At 40.7% G+C, this 23414-nt stretch overlaps 1 protein-coding gene across 1 annotated transcript in view; it reads left to right on the top strand.

Annotated features, from left to right (window-relative positions):
• ARHGAP15 (Rho GTPase activating protein 15) overlaps window positions 1–22413 on the top strand; it is a 391192-nt gene extending 368779 nt beyond the window's left edge. The window contains exon 14 of the mRNA XM_075180935.1: window positions 21974–22413. Within this exon, the coding sequence (XP_075037036.1) occupies window positions 21974–22145 (172 nt within the window). The 3' untranslated portion in view covers window positions 22146–22413. The remainder of the gene's footprint in view (window positions 1–21973) is intronic.
• Window positions 22414–23414: the final 1001 nt, after the last annotated feature.

Below are 23414 nucleotides of genomic sequence, written 5' to 3'. Positions count from 1 at the left end.
AAACCCTCTAAAAGGACAGAAATAACTCCCCTCCTCGTGTATGATAATAAAAACAAAAAAGTTTTTCTTTAACACGCACACAAAAGCCTAATATAAGCCCGAGGGACAAAGAAAGCACCAATCAGTGTCAGTGGTCCAATTGCAAACAGCCAATCACAAGTGCTCCATTAATGCCAGGCACCTTCCCCATCGTCATCCGTTATTTGCACCCGCCCCTGACCCACGCCAATAACTTTCTCAGATGTGTAGGCATTTTTTACCCCAATCTGCATCGTTCGCAGTTGCACAGACACCCTTACTATTTACAGCCTATGTTAAAACTTTCCTATCTCACCACTCCGGGCATAGGCTAGAGTAAACGGCAGATTCACGCAAATCTGCATGGGTGCATATGCCTGCACTCACTTTCTGGGCAAGTACAGATAGATTTCACACAAGATACTCGATGCAAACTGGCGTAGTACTCACATCAGCCCCAATGTTAGCTAGCTGCTCTAAAATGGTGCCGGCGTTGGGATCATTGATACCAGGGCCTCAATACCTCTGCTGTTTAGACGAGGAAATGCAGAGACTGCGGGTTACGGTAAACTGCCATGCATATGTATTAAAAGGTCGTTGAAGCTGACAATGACGTTGACGCTGCTGCTCATCTGAATAACAGAGACGTTTAGGTGCTGTGATCAATGATGCCAAGACCTACACGCTTTTTAGAGAACTGAAGAACTGGAGCTGGTGCAAATTTCCTTTTCCAGTGTGTAAAAGCTGGTGCACAGCAAGGAACACCCCTAAAAATTCACCCTCTGCAGTCATTTAACTTGTGTCAGTAATCTCACTCTGCAAAATTAGATCTAATTTCTCACTGCACAACTATCGTATTTATTTATTTATCATATATCCTTTATGTTGTGCGGGAGTTCTCTCCCTCCCCTATTTGTTTTCATTTCTACTGATCTATCTCTGTAAATAACTGCTCCTTATATTATCCTCCCTCCAGTCACTCAGAACACGTGAATCAAAACAACCCTTCTATAAAGTACATATATCATACTTGCCTACTCTCCCGTAATGTCCAGGAGACTCACTAATTTTTGAGGCTCCTCCCAGACCCCCGGGAGAACTGGCCATCCTCCCACATCCTGCAAATTTCTTAGTGAAGTGAGCGTGATAGAGGCCCCGATTTGTCCTGAAACCCATAATTTTGGTCCCATCACCAAAATTCCAGTAAGTTGTGGGGTAGCGCCAAATAGAAGCAATTTGGCGCACAACACACAATTTGAGGATAGTTTAGCCTGAGGTTGGCAAGTATGACACATATTTGATACCCCTATACTTGAGAGAAATTGCTAATGAATATTGGTGGTGAATTTTAGGGGTTGCAGTAATTGTTTGAAAACAACCTTTGGTGGGATTTTTTTTTCTTCCTATTTTTGTTAATAATTCCCTGTATATTGCACTTAAAATAAATAAACTGATCCGGGCATTGAGGTACACAGTATAGCCTAGAGGATCAGTATCTGCACACCTTCTACAGACTTGATATTTATATAAGCATTCATAAAACTTGTATTTTTCGGTTACAAATAATATAAACACAGATGTATCTATTATGAATCAAGCGGGGATAGTTAGCATATAGGATATTATTTTTAATTGTTTTGTAATTATGCTAATGGGTTAAAATGACTGTAGATCTCTTTCACCGGGACAGGGGAAATGACAGCTGCTTAAACTAAGAATAATGACTCAAATGGCCACTGGAAAGTTATTTGTTGAATCTAGACCAAACAAAATTGACCTAAATCTTCAATGTGAAGCCCAGAGAGAATTCCGTGTTAGGACAAAATAGATACTGGTACTGACAGAAGTGGTAACTGAGAAGTCTTAATTGTCAGCAAATATGAATTTCAGCAGAATGTTTATGTAATTCTGGTCTTGAACAGTTAACAGAATGGTTAGATGAAGAGATGAGAACAATTAAGAACTTGCATTGATCCTACCCCAACAATAGTTCTATTAAACCAGATTTAGGATTGCTGTAATCCTTTATTTCCTTCCATGTGTGCCAAAATAATACTAATAATATTAATAAGGGGCAATTGTAGCACAAGCCTCATGCTTGTGCAAGTTCAGCCACTCGGAGTTGGCTCCTCCCCTTCGGTTATTGCGCCAGCGCTGGTCAGAAGCTGTCTGCTTCTCCTCCATGTCATCGGCCAGCGCTTTGTTGTAACAATTAATTTCCATGTACTGTCCCATGTTTTAAAGATATATCCCTAAAAATCATCATCATAAGCATTTATTTATATAGTGCCACTAATTCCACAGCGCTGTACAGAGAACTCATTCACATCAGTCCCTGCCCCATTGGGGCTTACAGTCTAAATTCCCTAACATACATACACACAGAGACAGACAGTCACAGACTAGGGTCAATTTGTTAGCAGCCAATTAACCTACCAGCATGTGTTTGGAGTGTGGGAGGAAACCGGAGCACCCGGAGGAAACCCACGCAAACACAGGGAGAACATACAAACTCCTCACAGATGAGGCCCTGGTTGGGAATTGAACTCATGACCCCAGTGCTGTAAGGCAGAAGTGCTAAGCACTTAGCCTCCGTGCTGCCCACAGTGGCTAAGTGTCCTAATTTTGCAATTATGACCACTTGCATAAGATAATTCCTTTTTTTTTGGGAATGTTAGATGTAACTTTTGCCATTTTATTCTAAATAAATAGGCTCTTGAAGTTAATGTTTATAGAACAGTATAGAAGAGTATTTACAATGCAAAAAGAGCACAATTCGCTATTCAGTAGACATGATATGATGGAGATTGCAGTAATTGCTCTCACCGCGATTAACCTGCGTGAATGCTCCAGATGAACAGCAAAGTGTTCCTGGAATATGTTTTAAAATGTTGGGAACTATATTATCAAAGCACTCAGGATTTCAGTGCATGTTTTGCACAGTTGTCTACGGGAATATTACAGTTTACAGATGAGCAGATTTGGCGCTATTATATGTTTTGACTGCTTTTTATAACTCCCCCATGGGCAAGAGAATCTGCCATGATGAATAGAATTGCATCATCACTGCTCGGACAGCCCACTTAGCAAGAAAATTGGGCGGGATTCAAGAGGGTGACCTATTCTTTTGGGAGAACGGTGAACTCCCCAAAATTCGTAAGTCTTCTGAAACGTCTGTGTGCTTTGTCGGTAGATCTAATAATGCTTACAAAATACAATGGTTGTCTTTGACACTACACACAACTCCTATACAAATGATTTAGTAGTTTGCATAAGGAAAGAGATAAGTATCATTCCAATTGCCATGATGGCATTCTAGTGGCATTCTATTCTAATTGTTATAATGACATTCTAGTGGCATTCTAATTGCAAACAGACTGAAACACAGGGGCATTGTAACACATTACCATTAACCATTATCTAGGCTCACAAGATCTACTTTTGTAGACCATTTTCTGTTTACAATCTATCAAACCCGTACGGTCCTCATGCATTTTCCCACAGTTCTTAACAATCAGCCGCTGAGTATAAAGGAAATATTTAAAATAAGTTCCTGCTGTTCTTTTATATCAGTTTCTACTGAGTTAATTTAAGGAGAACAGGTAAGAACCAAAGATACATAACAATTATATTACAGGGTAATATAGAATGTCAGATGAAACAAACGCCAATGTTTTATGTAGTCTGTCAAAAAACATACAGAGAAAAGTGCGTTTGCTTTGTTGTGGCATTCAGTATTACAGTATGGAGCCAGCAGTCCGTCCCCTTGTCTACATCGCCTGGATTCAATAAGCAGTTATGTATGCGGATTATGACAATGTGGTCAAGTACAGCAGATTTTTTTTCACTCTCCCTTCTTATCCCAGAGAACACAGAATCTGGTGTTTATTTTCGCAGCCCTCATTCAGCATTTTAAAATATTCACAATTTGATTCAGGCTACGCTTATTTGATATGATAATTATAAATACTATAGCATAGACATAAGCGCCACTGAAGTCAAAGGAAGGAATTTTTCCCTGTATAACAAAAACATCATTTGCATACGATGTTTTAAATATCAGCCGGAATGTATAACAAACACACCGTCATTCAGAACTTTGACGTGCGGTTACCGCGGGTTTTCTAATCAGATGCTCATCCGTTTCAATCCGTTCACATGAGATGTTATATGATGTGTTGGGCATGATCCACCTGAAATACAATTAAATATAATATATGTATTTTGCGTATTGTAAACCTGTGTTTAATAAAAGTGGGAGTCACATGGACATATAACGCTATAATGATACAATCCCTGTCACCCCTGGTACCAATTACTTGTGAATGATTGTCTGTTCAATGGAAGCATTTTTAAATAGGGATGACGGAAACCGACAATTGTGAGAACATTACAGTAAGCAAACTTCTTTACTTCCAGAAAAATTTAAAGTGCTCCCACGTATCCCACACCGTGCAGGTAGTGATTTTTTGGGCTGAACCAATGCTTTTTAGGGGTCACGGGTTTGATTCCAACCATGGCCTATCTATGTGGAGTTTGTATGTTCCCCCCGTGTTTCCATGGGTTTCATCTGGGTGCTCCAGTTTCCTCCCACAAATACAAGAATGTAAGCTCCAATGGGACAGGGACTAATGTGTATGAGGACCGCATCCAGAATAGGCAATAAAGAGCAGCTGTATGACAGGAGGAGGAAGGTGGGGAGGAATTGGTAATTGGATAGATTAACAACACTGCAGTACCATTCATTGCCAACAGGTGGCAATACATAGAAAACCCATTCATTCAGTGTTTACTTAGAATCCGGAAAGTGGTACAAAATAAGCCCTGCCCCATTCTGGAAAACTCCGCCCACATGTGGGCACATTTAGTTAAAACTCCAGCCGCTTTCCTGTCAAGCCCCACCCATTTTGCGGTCCATGAATCAGGATGTCCCTCCAAAATTGGGACCATTGGGAGGTACGTCCAGGTAGACTTTCCTTTGCAAAGAGTAAAATCAAACCCAAGGCAGTTTATGGTGATTAGAGGCAGTAATCAACAATGATCCATGGTGCAGCAATGTCGAATCCCCACGGCAATTTGCACAGTCACTCATATAGGTTGCATTGGATGTGGTATAGTGGCAAAGTGGTTAGCATTGCTGCCTTACAGCTCCAGGAACTTGGGTTCGATATCAACTGTTTGGAGCTTTTTACATTTTTCCGTGTTCACGTGGGTTATATCAAATGGACAAGACATACTGATGGGTTAATTGTTTTCCAGCTCCTGCTCCACTGGGACAGGGACCAATGTACATGAGTAAAACTTTTGAGCAATAAAATGACCATGTGGGCTGGAGACTCTTTTAATTGGACGGAATTGATCGTTTGTCTCGCACAGTGATGGAAATAAGACACCATCATTATTTTAAGGATTTTTTACTATTGCATGGGAAAGAGAAAATGTTCTTCTGGTGTGAGGTGAAGTGAGGTTAAGAAAATAGTTACAGCCTTAATCCAGATCACAGGCTGCGCCGTTCTAGGTGTTACAAAATCTATATAAACACATTACGCTGCTTGTACGAGCTGCCTATAACATGGCCTAGTGCTCCGTGACATGAAACGTGTTTCTTGATGCTTTGGGTATCTGGCGGAGACAGTTCGCCGGGCGACAAGTGAGTGCCACAAAAGTTCAACTTCTGCCTCTGCCGAATACTTCAAGAAAGCAACACACAATTCTCCTGCAAAAGAGTTACGGTTCCATCCCAAGCAACGACTGCCAGAGGCAGTTCGCAGGGTGAAGGATATCTATCATGAAAACGTCCAGCGTCTTGGAAATCCGCCAATTTATTTACTGACCTTCACCACAACAGACATAAACCTGAACCCATAAGACGGAGCCTAAGGGGGAAATGGCACTGAGTACCGATTCCTATATCCTGTTGTTCTGCGGTCTAAATTACGTGCTAATTAATTACCACTGGCATCTTTGGCATTGCCTGTCAAATTGGATTAAGTGTATCCCTTCACTGTTAACACACACAGAAAAAAAAAAAACTGGGTTCTCGGTCAGTGCTAAGTGTTAATACTGCTCATGCAGATCAATGGCATTGCTGCAAAGCAGGTAGCTTTTAAATAAAGGAAACAAGAATCAGCGTTGTCACTGTTGATTTATAGACTTTCATTAGTCGCTCGCCACCTGCATCTTCTGGTCCCTGTCTGGAATCAATTAGTCAATTTAATATCATTTATTTTACAAATTCTTTTTTTTGTTTCATACGTAGCAGTGTCTAAACAATGAACCGCAAGAATAATAGATCAGAAGATATATATTTTCTGTGTGTTTGTGTGTCGAAGGAGCTTTAAAACCCAGGAAATATTTGCCTAAGTAAAACTGTCTGAATGTAAATCAATGGAACTTGTCTCAGTTAAAGAGAAGCAAATAATTTGTACATATTACTGCAGGCTTAAAGGACGACTAACCTGAAAGTCTAATTTTCACATACGTCCAGTCCTAGCTCTATTCTAATATGACTAACACTTTGTTGAACGGTATATTGTGTGACATTTCCGCCAAACTTTTTCACAACATATAGAGTATATTATAAACCTCTAGCCAATAAGAGATTTCTTCTAATACGTAGAACACTCTGTTGTTCCTTATCAGACCTGTTCCTAATTTGGCTTTACTTATACAGAGAATTTCTGTTACCTAGGAGGCTGCAAGTTAGTCCCTCAAATCTATGAGACCAGGATTGTGTATACTAGCCCTCCTTTCATTGCAAACTTAAAGAAAAGAGCATTTCTACACTTTTCATATGTTTTTTTTTAGAGCCACCAGTCTTGATCAAGCAGCAGATTGTTTTTAGATAGAGTCAGTAAACTATAAATAGATCAGTCATTTCAGAATGCATTGTGTTTTTAATGCCCATGGTGAATTTTATTTAAATTGCCCTTCGCAAGTTCATAATTAGCAAAACACCAGCACTATTGCAAGTTTTAAGTAAGCAGAAAAATTCTTCAAGAAGACATAATATATATATATATATATATATATATATATATATATATATATATATATATATATTGTGGCAATGGGAGTGGTTTTCCACAGGCCTCTCAGAGTGGAATTAGCTATAGAGCTAACAGTCTGCAGGTAAAAGGCTACATACCAAGTTATACACAGGTGTAGCACTGTGCTTAAGTTCAATAATGTACAGGTCAGAGACATGTGGTAAAGTAAATGTAAAAAAGTGATTTACTTGCATGCTTTAATGTGTTTGTATCCACAGCTAGTGATAGGGGTGGCTGTGCTGATTAGGTGTTACAGAACACCTGAAGAGCCATCCTTTAAAGACAAGGTGGGCGTGTCGCCTGTCAGTCATCCAAGCCTGTGGGAGGAGACCTGTGTATTTAATCCTGAGTTGTACTATTGCTAGGGGTGACTGACGCTGAACTAGTTGGCCAGTCAGTAGGGAGCTGTACTGTGTCTAGTTAGTGTTTAGGGTCACCAGGAGGTGCAAGTAGTTGCTTGCTGGTGTCATCCTGACGGAAGTTGTGCAATTTATTGTGATGAAAACAATAAATATCTTTGATTTATAAAAGAAGTTTTGTGTTGCTGATGTCTACTGGGTATTCTTGCAACAGAAGGTGACAAAAGTGCCAAGAGAAGGGTGCAGTTTTGTTACTATATATATATATATATATATATATATATATATATATATATATATATATAGACATATGTGCATATAAAGGAGATACTTATATATATGTATAAGCATCTTTTACAATGCATATTTTATAGCTAAAGTTTCATATACATATATATATATATATATATATATATATATATATATATATATATATATATATATATATATATATATACATATACATATATATAACTAATAAAAAGCAGTGGCCCCAGGGTCCTGGCATCCCACCCCGTACGCTGCCTATGCAGCTTACTATATGCAGACTGGCGATGGTGTAAGGGGTACCAGGCAGTATCTAGCACGTTATTACCCGTACAAAGCTATTTTTTGGAAGGAATCCTTGTTTGAGCACCGGGAACAGCGAGGATTTTGCAGCAAAATACAGCAATAATGTCATTGTTGCTTGTATGCAGACATGACCATCCGGGGATGAATCAGACTCTGCTGCACTTCTCTCTATTTTAGCCCATTTGGCTTCTGCGCGTTGGCTTAATCTATCATACTTTGTTTCATTTAGTTTCACACACTTATCATTTTGTCATGACAGTATTCAATTGTGTTTTGACTGTAATTATGTCAGTCAGTTTTGGATTCTGACGCATTGTTCCTATCTGGCTTCGCTAGAAGTGGTTCACACATGTAGAGCGAGTGAGTTCCATAATATGACAGTGTCTGCTTTTTCCTATTTCTGTTTAAATCAAAATTATATCAGCATCAGGCTTAAAACGATTTGAAATGCCGTCCGATGTGTGTGCCTCACAGTTCCTGTGAATAATGTTGTTTTGTTCAGTGAATGACATTTTAGCTCTGCGTCGTATATATGACCTTAATGGATGTTTTATTCAAAACAGAACAATCTATGTGAATAACATAATATTTAGACAAGTATACAATCCATCTACATATCGCTGAACGTGTACCCATTGACTCGGCACAGTGGGGGCAGCGATTTTTTCTAGCTGAAGTAATGTACGTGAGGATTTAGCCTATGGTTTCACTAGGAGGTAGTGATATCGCTGAGCTATGAGGCACTACAGAGGAAGACATGTTTTATTCTGAACATATGTTCATGAGAAACATCATAAGTCACAAAGTGAGTGAGGTCTCTAGCCCTTAGTGTATAAATAGTCTGCATTCTCATCAATATTGGTCACAACCAAAAACATGGCTGCCATCGGTGTGCAGGTGATGGCTACAATTCAACTACAGATTCGGACATTTTGGAGTAGATTTAGTCAAACCTTCTGTCAGATGCCGGCCCCACAAACGGTTCGGACGCCTTTACCTCCTTCCCGCAGGCGGTGATTCCAGCATTCTGGCCACATCCTCGGATGACGGCCACCATCTTCCCGATGGGTCTGCGTATGTACAGATCTGCTGTTCATTCTTCAGACCTCCCACTCGCTCCTCATTGGCCACAGTATCTTGGAGGGGTATTTATACCTCCTGGTTAGTCCTGTCAGATGCCTGTTCTTCGTACTCACTCCCGCTGTTGTAAGGACCTGGCTCACTTCTGTCTTTATAGTACTTCTGCTGTTCCAGTGACTCCATTACTGCTCCAGAGTTACTACCATCGTGTCAGCCTCGGTTCTACATCTCTACTCCGTTGCCTATATTGAACTACCGCTGCTCCAGTGACTCTATTACTATATCCTGAGTTACCATCATCGTGTCAGTTATAGTTCTACATCTCGACTCAGTTGCCTATATTGGACTACCGTTGCCCCAGTGACTCTACTGCCGTTGCCCTGAGTTACCATCATTCTGTCAGCTATAGTTGTACATGTCCTCTCCATTGCCTATGTTGAACTACCGCTGCTCCAGTGACTCCATTACTATTTTCCTGAGTTACCTCCTAGTGTCCAGCTATCACCTGCATCCTCCACTTCTGGCTCATCCTACCACTCTGCCCAGTACACTCTCAGAGGGCTGTGACCTGCAGAATAGGGGCTGCTAAGACTATACCTCCTTGCGGGGGCCCCTGGTGAATATCACCTACCCATTAGACTCCGCACCCCTGAGTGAGTCGTGTCTAAACCTGGCTGATACAGGGGAACCTTTAAACATTCTCGGATTTTATGACACCTTCAAAAAAGGGAAGGTGTAGGTGTTGCCCATAGCAGCCAATCAGATTGTATCTGACATTTATCTAGTACATTTTAGAAAATGATAGCTAGAATCTGATTGGTTGCTATGGGTAAGACCGCTTGGCCATACCTCCCAACTGTCCCAACTTTGGCAGGACATTCCGAATCGCAGGCTGCAAAAGTGGGGTGGGGTTTAACATGAAAGTGGGTGGAGTTTGTCCATATATGCCCATGTTGGGAAGTAAGCAGGGCTTTTCAATTTCTAGATGACATAACTATGCTTTTATTGATCTAGTTTCTCCTTTACTAATTAAAGCAAACTCTACATAGTAAGTACATGGTGATGTCAGTTGTCATAGCTTTATATATTTGGTCCACCCATCCATGGGTGTTTATTTTATGTCACTCATCACCCCAAACTTACAGAGTGTACCAAGGCCTTATCCTTTAAAGGGGTTGGTCTATACCTGATTATTATAATCTGCCCTTCCCATGCACCCCCCTCCACCCCCAGTCAGCACATTTTTCTCTGAACCCCCTATGCAGCTTACATTAGAATATTACAGCCCATCTCGTCCCATTCAATAAAGTTTTGTCTGTTTGTTCTCTGGTGACAATATTCCCAGGGGAGCCCCTTATTTGCACGTTGGGGATATATTTTGAGGAAGGCGGCGGGGTAAGGGGTTGGCCAAATGTGGACACCCCTTTAATCCCTTATGCTTATTATTACTTTTTATTTCTAAGGTGCCACAAAAGGTCTGCAGCGGCGTACAGAGGATATACAGTAAACCAGTAGAACATAACAATACAGTACAAAACAATATAAACGGAACAGTACAGTACAGTACAGGTTAGTAAAATAGTAATCTGAAAATGGTTAGGAAAAAAAGTAAGGAACCCAGGAATTAGTTTGGGATTCCGTAGAATAAAAAAGGTTTTTAGCAGGTTCAGTCACATCCTTAGATTTTGGCCAACCAAATCCAAATCCTGATTTTCCTGTGATTTTAGCAGATAGGACTTAGGGGTAGATTTACTAAAATTTGTGTTTGGGGGTGGTTCAAAATGACGGCGATGTGTGGTGGTTTCAAAACTCCCAAACCAGCAGAATAAATGTAAAAACACTCCAGTAAAAAGCCAAGGATTTTATGCCTGTTTCTGCTTGGTTGAATAGCTCAAACATAACATACTGTTTGCGCTATCTTGTCATTCAAAACATAAGAGGAAGCACCACTGATTTATGAATTATGGGGACAATCATTACTTATTGAATATGGGTACAAAATTAATTTAAAATTAACCTATGGGGCAAATTATATTAAGAAAACAATATTATTGTATTATTATATTATGGAAGCAGTATGAATTTATAATTATATAGAAGGGAAATAATATTTGATTGCTAATGGGGGCAATCATTATTTATGATGGGGGCACCATTTGTACTGCACACATGTGGCACTACAAGGGCTAGCATGCACTTGTGTTCACTCTCAGAAGAGCAGAGTGGAGCAGTACTGCTTATGCTTAGAAGAGGTAACGCTCTGCTTTTCTGAGTGCACAGTGGGAGCCTCGGGAAGGTTGCATTGCCTGGCCCTGTAGCGGAAGCACCAACTACAGCAGCACTGTACCATCTACAGCAGCGCTAGTTCTGCCACAGGTGTGTTGTTCTTTCTCATAAGAAGAAAAGGATTTACGTGCACCTCTGATGGAAGTGACAAGGTTAAACAAAAAGCCCACTCCTTCTATGTATAGTCCTGTGCCCACGTCCTGAAATTGAGCAATCACAGCAAACAGAAAGTCTATATATAAATGCAACAAGTAAATTCCTTAACAGTTTTTAATATTCTCCAGCACTACTTAAGACAAAAATACATTTGGCTTTTTCTGGTTGTGGCAACGCATAACAGAGCTCTTATTTAAATCTATCTTTGGAAACATCAAGTTGATGGATCATTGCCTTTTTTATTTGGGCTTGACAAAAACTAGCTGAAGAATTTACACCCACCCGCTTCTTAAAATCCGAGCTATACCGTATTTCAAGGAATTTTTTTGTGCCAAATCTAGGATACGTAGACTTTTTCTGATTTCATATTCATCATTGTTTTCAGAATGTTTAATACATACAGTATCTCGTTAAGATAGGAGAACCTGATATTTTATGGATAATCTAATTAATTTAAACTTTTGGATGATAATATACATCCTTAGGGTTAAAAAATAACCCAACCAGTCATAAAAATCTCCCTTTTCCTTTGCCTCTAAACAACAGCTGGATTGAAATTGGCATGCACTAAATGTTTTGCCGTTACACAATAAAAACAATTCTATCGAAAAAATGATATAAACCGCAGCTAAAACTATTTTACCTCCTCTGTGTACAATAGTCGAGGTTGTTATATTGTTGTTTTCATGTTCCAGAAAATGCTTTTTTACATGAAGCAAATAAATTGTACATTGCATCTGACTAGTTCAGAATCCTAGCAATATATCTTATCCAACAGCTGCAATAAGCTCAATGTACGTGTGGATAGTTTATAAAGATTACCATGCATTTCATCATGCTGTAAAAAAAGATTGAGAACTAGTTACTCAGCCACCTAAAGATAAACTCAACAGAATATTATTGTTCTAATCTACTTACAGCCGTTTATCTCTTTACCCTCATACAATTTGGTTCCTCGTTCAGATACATCTGTATCTCGACACAAACTGTCTGTCTGGATTTGAGAAATATGTATTCGGGGATAGATATGAATGTAAAAAGTGGTAATTTCAGTGTAAGGATGTCCTAGCAACATAATTTAAAATACAGTAAAAAATAAACTGGTGACAGTAAAGCCGGAGAGGCCACACACAGAGAAACAGGCTCGTTGGTTCAATAAGATGATCAAAAGCACAACTTATTAAAAGAGAACTTCAACTCTCGGGCAAATATTATCAACAACCCTCATCCAAAAACTAACACACCCAGAAGATTTCTATGTCCGTCAATCACGCAGTTGAGGGTATACTCACCATGGTAGCTGAAGGACAGACGTTTGAGAGTAAACTGAGGTCATTAATTAGTTCCTAAATCAGCTATATCAAGGGCTATCCAATATAATGCATTTACTTTCCAAATTCTACCAGTATTAAGCTAGGGAGAAGCTATCCTTACAGACGGCGGTGAGGTTGAGCATCTCCTGAAACGCGTTAGTCTGATACATGGGACTCCTACAGATAGGTGGATATACTAATGTGTGAACTAGGATGGAGTTTATAGGGGATTTATGGTTCGATCGGAGTCCCACTTCAAAGCTTAGCTTTGATTGAAAAGACACTAGCTACATATTCTATATTATAGAAGGTCACAATTACAAAAAAAAGTTAAAATGGTAAGAACAAAGACCAAAACTGTAACCATAGTTGTGTTGGGTCTTCTAGTCCAGGGACAGGTCCTAAATAATTGGATTAATTGTCACAAACTGCAGCAATTTTAGCAGAAATCTGGTGAGGAACATGTTAGGCTTGCCATTAAAGCTAGCTGTTATACATGTCTTGCCGTTAGATACCTGTCACACATTCTCATGGACTTGCCGGCTGAAGCTCAGGGCTGCCAAGAGCGTTGTTTCCAGATGCCAGCGTTTGGCAGCGTTACACTGCCGGAATGATACTTGCAGACAGCACCTATGGGCAGAGAAAGCCGTCATATGTACTCCGGTATAGCGGCATCATCAGCGCCAGGTGCATCTCAGCCAATATACCAATTCGGCACACTGAGCGCTGGGCTGCTAGATTATTGTGTGACTGTCACCAGCATCTAGCGTGCTTATGATCCTGATGTCTTCTAGTGTACCAAACCCTCGGCTTGGCTTTGACTATGAGTATCGCTTTTTCTGTGATACATGCAAGATGGAGCAAAAAAAAAAAAACATCCCTGACCTGGTCTATTGTTTGCTATAAAAAAATCCCTGCAGAGAACCCAACAAACACATAATTATATTAACTTTTCTCGATAAAGGAGAAAGAAAACGTGAGGAGCACCGAAAGAAAACTCGAAGAGCACTGACATAAAACAGGAGGAGCACCGGAACAAAACAGGAGGAGCACTGGAATAAAATACAAGGAGCACTGGAATAAAACATGAGGAGCACCGGAAGAAAACACGAGGAGCACTGGAATAAAACACGAGGAGCACTGGAATAAAATACAAGGAGCACTGGAATAAAACATAAGGAGCACCGGAATAAAACACGAGGAGCACCGGAAGAAAACACGATGAGCACTGGAATAAAACACGAGGAGCACTGGAATAAAACACAAGGAGCAACGGAAGAAAACAGGAAGAGCACCGGAATAAAACACGAGGAGCACCGGAATAAAACACGAGGAGCACTAGAATAAAACAGGAGGAACACCGGAATAAAACACGAGGAGCACTGGAATAAAACACGAGGAGCACTGGAATAAAACAGGAGGAGCACTGGAATAAAACACGAGGAGCACCGAAATAAAACACGAGGAACACTGGAGTAAAACACGAGGAGCAACGGAAGAAAACAGGAAGAGCACCGGAATAAAACACGAGGAGCACCGGAATAAAACACGAGGAGCACTAGAATAAAACAGGAGGAACACCGGAATAAAACACGAGGAGCACTGGAATAAAACACGAGGAGCACTGGAATAAAACAGGAGGAGCACTGGAATAAAACACGAGGAGCACCGAAATAAAACACAAGGAGCACTGGAATAAAATACAAGGAGCACTGGAATAAAACACGAGGAGCACCGGAATAAAACACGAGGAGCACCGGAAGAAAACACGATGAGTACTGGAATAAAACACGAGGAGCACTGGAATAAAACACAAGGAGCAACGGAAGAAAACAGGAAGAGCACCGGAATAAAACACGAGGAGCACCGGAATAAAACACGAGGAGCACTAGAATAAAACAGGAGGAACACCGGAATAAAACACGAGGAGCACTGGAATAAAACACGAGGAGCACTGGAATAAAACAGGAGGAGCACTGGAATAAAACACGAGGAGCACCGAAATAAAACACGAGGAGCACTGGAGTAAACACGAGGAGCAACGGAAGAAAACAGGAAGAGCACCGGAATAAAACACGAGGAGCACCGGAATAAAACACGAGGAGCACTAGAATAAAACAGGAGGAACACCGGAATAAAACACGAGGAGCACTGGAATAAAACACGAGGAGCACTGGAATAAAACAGGAGGAGCACTGTAATAAAACACGAGGAGCACCGAAATAAAACACGAGGAGCACTGGAGTAAAACACGAGGAGCACTAGAATAAAACAGGAGGAACACTGGAATAAAACACGAGGAGCACCGAAATAAAACACGAGGAGCACCGAAATAAAACACGAGGAGCACTGGAGTAAAACACGAGGAGCACTAGAATAAAACAGGAGGAACACTGGAATAAAACACGAGGAGCACCGGAATAAAACACGAGGAGCACTAGAATAAAACAGGAGGAACACCGGAATAAAACACGAGGAGCACTGGAATAAAACACGAGGAGCACTGGAATAAAACAGGAGGAGCACTGGAATAAAACACGAGGAGCACCGAAATAAAACACGAGGAGCACTGGAGTAAAACACGAGGAGCAACGGAAGAAAACAGGAAGAGCACCGGAATAAAACACGAGGAGCACCGGAATAAAACACGAGGAGCACTAGAATAAAACAGGAGGAACACCGGAATAAAACACGAGGAGCACTGGAATAAAACACGAGGAGCACTGGAATAAAACAGGAGGAGCACTGGAATAAAACACGAGGAGCACCGAAATAAAACACGAGGAGCACTGGAGTAAAACACGAGGAGCACTAGAATAAAACAGGAGGAACACTGGAATAAAACACGAGGAGCACCGAAATAAAACACGAGGAGCACCGAAATAAAACACGAGGAGCACTGGAGTAAAACACGAGGAGCACTAGAATAAAACAGGAGGAACACTGGAATAAAACACGAGGAGCACCGGAATAAAACACGAGGAGCACTAGAATAAAACAGGAGGAACACTGGAATAAAACACGAGGAGTACTGGAATAAAACACGAGGAGCACTGGAATAAAACACGAGGAGCACTGGAATAAAACACGAGGAGCACCGGAATAAAACACGATGAGCACCGGAATAAAACATGAGGAGCACTGGAATAAAACACAAGGACCACTGGAATAAAACACGAGGAGCACCAAAATAAAACACGAGGAGCACTGGAATAAAACACGAGGAGCACCGAAATAAAACACGAGGAGCACTGGAGTAAAACACGAGGAGCACTAGAATAAAACAGGAGGAACACTGGAATAAAACACGAGGAGCACCGGAATAAAACACGAGGAGCACTAGAATAAAACAGGAGGAACACTGGAATAAAACACGTGGAGCACCGGAATAAAACACGAGGAGCACTGGAATAAAACACGAGGAGCACTGGAATAAAACACGAGGAGCACTGGAATAAAACACGAGGAGCACCGGAATAAAACACGAGGAGCACTGGAATAAAACACGAGGAGCACCGGAATAAAACACGATGAGCACCGGAATAAAACATGAGGAGCACTGGAATAAAACACAAGGACCACTGGAATAAAACACGAGGAGCACCAAAATAAAACACGAGGAGCACTGGAATAAAACACGAGGAGCACCGAAATAAAACACGAGGAGCACTGGAGTAAAACACGAGGAGCACTAGAATAAAACAGGAGGAACACTGGAATAAAACACGAGGAGCACTGGAATAAAACAGGAGGAACACTGGAATAAAACACAAGGAGCACTGGAATAAAATACAAGGAGCACTGGAATAAAACACGAGGAGCACCGGAAGAAAACACGATGAGCACTGGAATAAAACACGAGGAGCACTGGAATAAAACACAAGGAGCAACGGAAGAAAACAGGAAGAGCACCGGAATAAAACACGAGGAGCACCGGAATAAAACACGAGGAGCACTAGAATAAAACAGGAGGAACACCGGAATAAAACACGAGGAGCACTGGAATAAAACACGAGGAGCACTGGAATAAAACAGGAGGAGCACTGGAATAAAACACGAGGAGCACCGAAATAAAACACGAGGAGCACTGGAGTAAAACACGAGGAGCAACGGAAGAAAACAGGAAGAGCACCGGAATAAAACACGAGGAGCACCGGAATAAAACACGAGGAGCACTAGAATAAAACAGGAGGAACACCGGAATAAAAGACGAGGAGCACTGGAATAAAACACGAGGAGCACTGGAATAAAACACGAGGAGCACTGGAATAAAACACGAGGAGCACCGAAATAAAACACGAGGAGCACTGGAGTAAAACACGAGGAGCACTAGAATAAAACAGGAGGAGCACTGGAATAAAACACGAGGAGCACCGGAATAAAACACGATGAGCACCGGAATAAAACATGAGGAGCACTGGAATAAAACACAAGGACCACTGGAATAAAACACGAGGAGCACCGGAATAAAACACGAGGAGCACTGGAATAAAACACGAGGAGCACCGGAATAAAACACGAGGAGCACTGGAATAAAACAGGAGGAACACTGGAATAAAACACGTGGAGCACCGGAATAAAACACGAGGAGCACTGGAATAAAACATGAGGAGCACTGGAATAAAACACGAGGAGCACTGGAATAAAACACGAGGAGCACCGGAATAAAACACGAGGAGCACTGGAATAAAACACGAGGAGCACCGAAATAAAACACGAGGAGCACTGGAGTAAAACACGAGGAGCACTAGAATAAAACAGGAGGAACACCGGAATAAAAGACGAGGAGCACTGGAATAAAACACGAGGAGCACTGGAATAAAACACGAGGAGCACTGGAATAAAACACGAGGAGCACCGAAATAAAACACGAGGAGCACTGGAGTAAAACACGAGGAGCACTAGAATAAAACAGGAGGAGCACTGGAATAAAACACGAGGAGCACCGGAATAAAACACGATGAGCACCGGAATAAAACATGAGGAGCACTGGAATAAAACACAAGGACCACTGGAATAAAACACGAGGAGCACCGGAATAAAACACGAGGAGCACTGGAATAAAACACGAGGAGCACCGGAATAAAACACGAGGAGCACTGGAATAAAACAGGAGGAACACTGGAATAAAACACGTGGAGCACCGGAATAAAACACGAGGAGCACTGGAATAAAACATGAGGAGCACTGGAATAAAACACGAGGAGCACTGGAATAAAACACGAGGAGCACCGGAATAAAACACGAGGAGCACTGGAATAAAACACGAGGAGCACTGGAGTAAAACACGAGGAGCAACGGAAGAAAACAGGAAGAGCACTGGAATAAAACATGAGGAGCACTGGAATAAAACACGAGGAGCACTGGAATAAAACACGAGGAGCACCGGAATAAAACACGAGGAGCACCGAAATAAAACACGAGGAGCACTGGAGTAAAACACGAGGAGCAACGGAAGAAAACAGGAAGAGCACCGGAATAAAACACGAGGAGCACCGGAATAAAACACGAGGAGCACTAGAATAAAATAGGAGGAACACCGGAATAAAAGACGAGGAGCACTGGAATAAAACACGAGGAGCACTGGAATAAAACACGAGGAGCACTGGAATAAAACACGAGGAGCACCGAAATAAAACACGAGGAGCACTGGAGTAAAACACGAGGAGCACTAGAATAAAACAGGAGGAGCACTGGAATAAAACACGAGGAGCACCGGAATAAAACACGATGAGCACCGGAATAAAACATGAGGAGCACTGGAATAAAACACAAGGACCACTGGAATAAAACACGAGGAGCACCGGAATAAAACACGAGGAGCACTGGAATAAAACACGAGGAGCACCGAAATAAAACACGAGGAGCACTGGAGTAAAACACGAGGAGCACTAGAATAAAACAGGAGGAACACTGGAATAAAACACGAGGAGCACCGGAATAAAACACGAGGAGCACTGGAATAAAACAGGAGGAACACTGGAATAAAACACGTGGAGCACCGGAATAAAACACGAGGAGCACTGGAATAAAACATGAGGAGCACTGGAATAAAACACGAGGAGCACTGGAATAAAACACGAGGAGCACCGGAATAAAACACGAGGAGCACTGGAATAAAACACGAGGAGCACTGGAATAAAACACGAGGAGCACTGGAATAAAACACGAGGAGCACCGGAATAAAACACGATGAGCACCGGAATAAAACATGAGGAGCACTGGAATAAAACACAAGGACCACTGGAATAAAACATGAGGAGCACTGGAATAAAACACAAGGACCACTGGAATAAAACACAAGGAGCACCGGAAAACAAAACATTGCCAACTAGTCTGACTAATCTACTGCTGAGAACGCCATATGATATGTAATATATACTATAAAACACTAATATTCTCATTTTCATTTTTAGATCTAACAACAAGGTATAGGTCACCAATTTAGGCTTTGGCAGCAAGAAAAATATACTTTTTCCATTAATTCCCTTCATTGTGCCACAGTTTGTCCCAGCATCAACAACCACGATAGTTTGGGAGCTGCCTAGATCATGTTCCTTAATGTTTATAACTAACTGTGTTTGTTCTTGTGTTTATATAATATTGGCCGAGTTATGTCACACTTGTATCTAACAACACATTGTAATAAACAAAATCCTGATCAAATCTAACATAAGGCAAACACATTGCACAAAAAGAATCTTCAAACTGCTACAGACAACGTGTAAACAGCCTGGATGTTCTATTCAATGAAAGATAAATTAATATTTAATAATAAAACAGGATTAAATGTCTTCTCAATTTCTATATAATAAAGTGAATTCAAAATATCTTTTATACTCATAGAAATATGGGGTGATCGTTTCTAGTGTATTAGATCACTTATCTTTTCATATGTAATATTTTCTTGACCTAAAAGATTATGACAACCTATTTTTGGCAATAGATTTATATTTAGCTCTCTTAACTAATTATTAATGTAATTTCTAATTAAAATAGAACTAATCCTATTACTAGGAAATGTACTATATTTATATGTGTTTTTACAAATAATTAAATTTATGAGATTCAGCCAAAATGAGTGCGCATTATTTCCCCCCAAATTACACAGTGCATCTGTAGTTTAATTCATCATTTATTTAATACATCCCGTAGTAGACAATAATATCATATCTCAAGCAACTGGGGCAACTAAAGACACAAAACCGGACGGCCCAAATCATATCACTTTAAGTCTAAATAAGTGACCTGGTTTAACCACATACAAAACAGTTTAAACATGGCCAAACCAGCTTGATCATAGTTAAACTGGCTCAAACATGGTCAGACTAGTACGAGTTTCTCAAATTTAGCACAATTTTTTCAATCAATAAAAAATTAATGAAATTATGGTGAGCATAATCATAGAAGCAGGCACAGAACGCTACAGGTACAGTAGCACAACTGATTATTAGTAGTGTCATTGTCTTTGATTTGTAAGGTTCCACAGTGTTCCACAATGTCAGACAGTGGGGAAAGCAGTGACATACAATGTAGACAGAGGTGGAACTAGTGAGCTGTGGGCCCCGGTGCAGGGAGGTGGGGAAGAGACAACCAGGGCCCCCAGCCTCTGCCATGCAGCGGGCCCCATTATCTCCATGGGCCCCAGTGCACAGCACCTCCTGCACCAATGGTAATTCCGACACTGAATGTAGACAAAATAAATTCAGGATTGATAACAAAGGGTAGGTAGGGTCCTGTTCATGAGAGAGCTCACATACTAATTGGAAGAGGACCCAGCTGAAACAAGAGGGGCAAATGTGGTTCAGTGTGGATATTGGGATGGTGAGGGTGCATTAGTGGGAGTAGTATCGATGGGAGTAGGTTATGCTCTAATAAAGAGATGAGTTTTCAGAGAGCGTGTAAAGATTTGAAGGCTGTGAGATAGTCTGGGTGTGGAAGGGAATTCCATAAGTGGGGAGCAGCACAGGAGAAGTCTTGTAGGAGTGAGAGGTGGTTAACAGAGCCGAGGCGCAGGTCAGAGGTGGATCTATACAGGGCGTAAGGAAAAGTATTTTGAGATGAGATTTGAGATGTATGAAGGGGTGGTATTGTTGAGGTCTTTATAAGTGATGATAATTTGAGTTGGTTTCAGGCAGACACAGGGAGCCAGTGTAGGGATTTGTATAGCGGTATGGTCAGGGTCGGTGTGGATATATCTGATATACTCGTGTATAGACACAGGTGACTGTATATATAATTGTGTGTGGGTACAGGGCAATGCTGTTATAATCATGTGTGTGTAATTGTCTCTGCTGGTCTGCTGGCATAATCATGTGTGTGGGTACAGGGCACTGCTATAAAGGTGCATGTGGACACGGGTCAAGCTAGTATAATCATGTATTGGACACTATGCGACATTTACACTTTTGCACAGTGCGCCTCTTTAGATTTCCCCACCATCCCTCTAACCTAGACACTCTTATAGTTTGCAGATGCGTCTCCCAAGAGCGTAGAGGGAGCACCCGCCTTGAAGTGCGTTAGACGGACCAATTGGCGCAACAGTGCAAGATTAAGGTCGTTTGCACAGCGGATTTTGGGTGCTCTGCAAATGAGGTCCACAGTTGATTCTTCTGCCCATCAGACAGATGTACGCACATCTTAAATAAAAACCCCTCAACTCATTTAATTTCCTTTAGTTAACAAAACGCTTTCTGCTTATAAGAAAAACATCAGTTTTGGCTAAAATTAAACATGCTGCCAGTAATCTGGCCTAGAATGGAATAATTATTAGCTACTTTTACATCTCATGAAACAATGTGTTATTTTAGGAAAGTAATAAGAATCTTTTGATTATGGTTATTTTGATTTCGCCGTTCAGGAAAATACCGTCAGCTACTGATTTCATCTTTTTTTCAGAAAGCAAAATTATTAGAAATTAGTTTTTCCGAGCCAAGATATCTAAGTGGCCTGTATTAAATTCACTGAATCACAAAGATGTAACAGAGCTATGTGCTTAGGAAAAAAGGGTTGTTATATTACTTGTTCTGTAGATAAGCTATTTTTTTTCCCAAAGGGGGTTGAATTTGTCAACGTAGAGCATTAGTCCAATATGAAATGTTGGAATGTTAATTGATACATTTTATTGTTATTTTAACAGGATTGTCGTCAATGCATCTACAAGTCTAATGTCAACACAAAGCTTGGGAATTGTATTTGGACCGACCCTTCTGAGACCAGATAGTGACCCCGGGAGCATGGCAGTCTACATGGTTTATCAAAACCAAATTGTTGACCTTATGTTAATGGAATTTGATGCCATTTTCTGCTAAATATTGTTACTTAACAGAATCTGTTTAGCACAAGTTTGTTTTTCAGAGTGTATTTTTTTATCCAATGATGTATATCTCGCACAGCTTGTAAATCACATTCATCTTATGTGTTAGTTTTACCATGTTTATCAATATATATATATTTTTTTTTTCATTTGGAATATTTTTTACTTAGCCTCGAAGTCAAGTTTGATATATGACAGTATTTAGTTGAAACGATATAATCAGTAGCCCACTTTCAAAAAATAAATAAGGAACCTACATATGACGTTTGACACATTCTGTTTCTTTTTGAATGGCAAGTAAAATAAAACATGGAATGAAAAAGAGAGTTGGCTGAAGTGCAAAAGGTAGATCTGTGTATCTGCATGTAAGTGATCCAAGGGGTAGATTTATTAAACCTTCTAAAAAGAAAAAGTGGAGGTGTTGCCCATAGCAACTAATCAGTTTCTAGCTATCATATCTAGTACACTCTAGAACATGATAGCTGGAATCTGATTGGTTGCTATGGGCAACACCTCCACTTTTCTACCCCCAAGTATCTAATATATAGGGAGTGCTCACTGGTGCAAAATCCCATCATTATTTTTTGGTCCACTACCCATCACCTTTGTTAGGGACTCATAATGTCATCTCTGTTACTGGTATGTCATTACCTTTATTTAAAATCTATTTATTTATAGAAAACAATAGTACATAAAACAATGGTGCACTTTGTCAAGCAAGCACAATACAATTAACGCTTATACAGGTTACTTGGTGGATGAAGATGAAAGAAATGCTTAAGTGCATAAAGCCTGAGGATAGTGTGGACAATCGCACCGTATACAATAATAATGTTGTAATGTTGGGTATAAGAGTATATCTAAAAAGGAAAGAATAAAAGAGGGAGGGATAGCAGAGGTGCAGTGGGTAAGGGTATGACGGTAGGGGAAGGATAGAGGGTGATGGTATGGTGATGACTGTTTGTATGGCATTACTTGTAATCTACATTATCTCACCCTAAACTTCTTTACTTTGATTTGTTATTTTCTTCACTTTCGTCCGCAATTTTTAATTGAGTGGATAACCCATTTGCAGTTTATTGATGAATTTCTATATTCATTTATATTCATACTTTGCAGACACTTATGGTCATTTACAACAGTGCAAATTCTCTTGTGAAGTCACATGCCCCCTTTCTACAGGGAAGCAAACCTGCAGGCACCCACAGGGGTGGAAACAGTTGGGCAGGTTGGCGGTTCCCTGCTGAGGGCTAGTCTGTATGTA

This window comes from Mixophyes fleayi, chromosome 7 (assembly GCF_038048845.1).
Source record: "Mixophyes fleayi isolate aMixFle1 chromosome 7, aMixFle1.hap1, whole genome shotgun sequence".
Taxonomy (NCBI): domain Eukaryota; kingdom Metazoa; phylum Chordata; class Amphibia; order Anura; family Limnodynastidae; genus Mixophyes; species Mixophyes fleayi.
The sequence above is the reverse complement of the archived record's forward strand: the minus strand, read 5'-3'. Positions and strand labels throughout refer to the sequence as shown.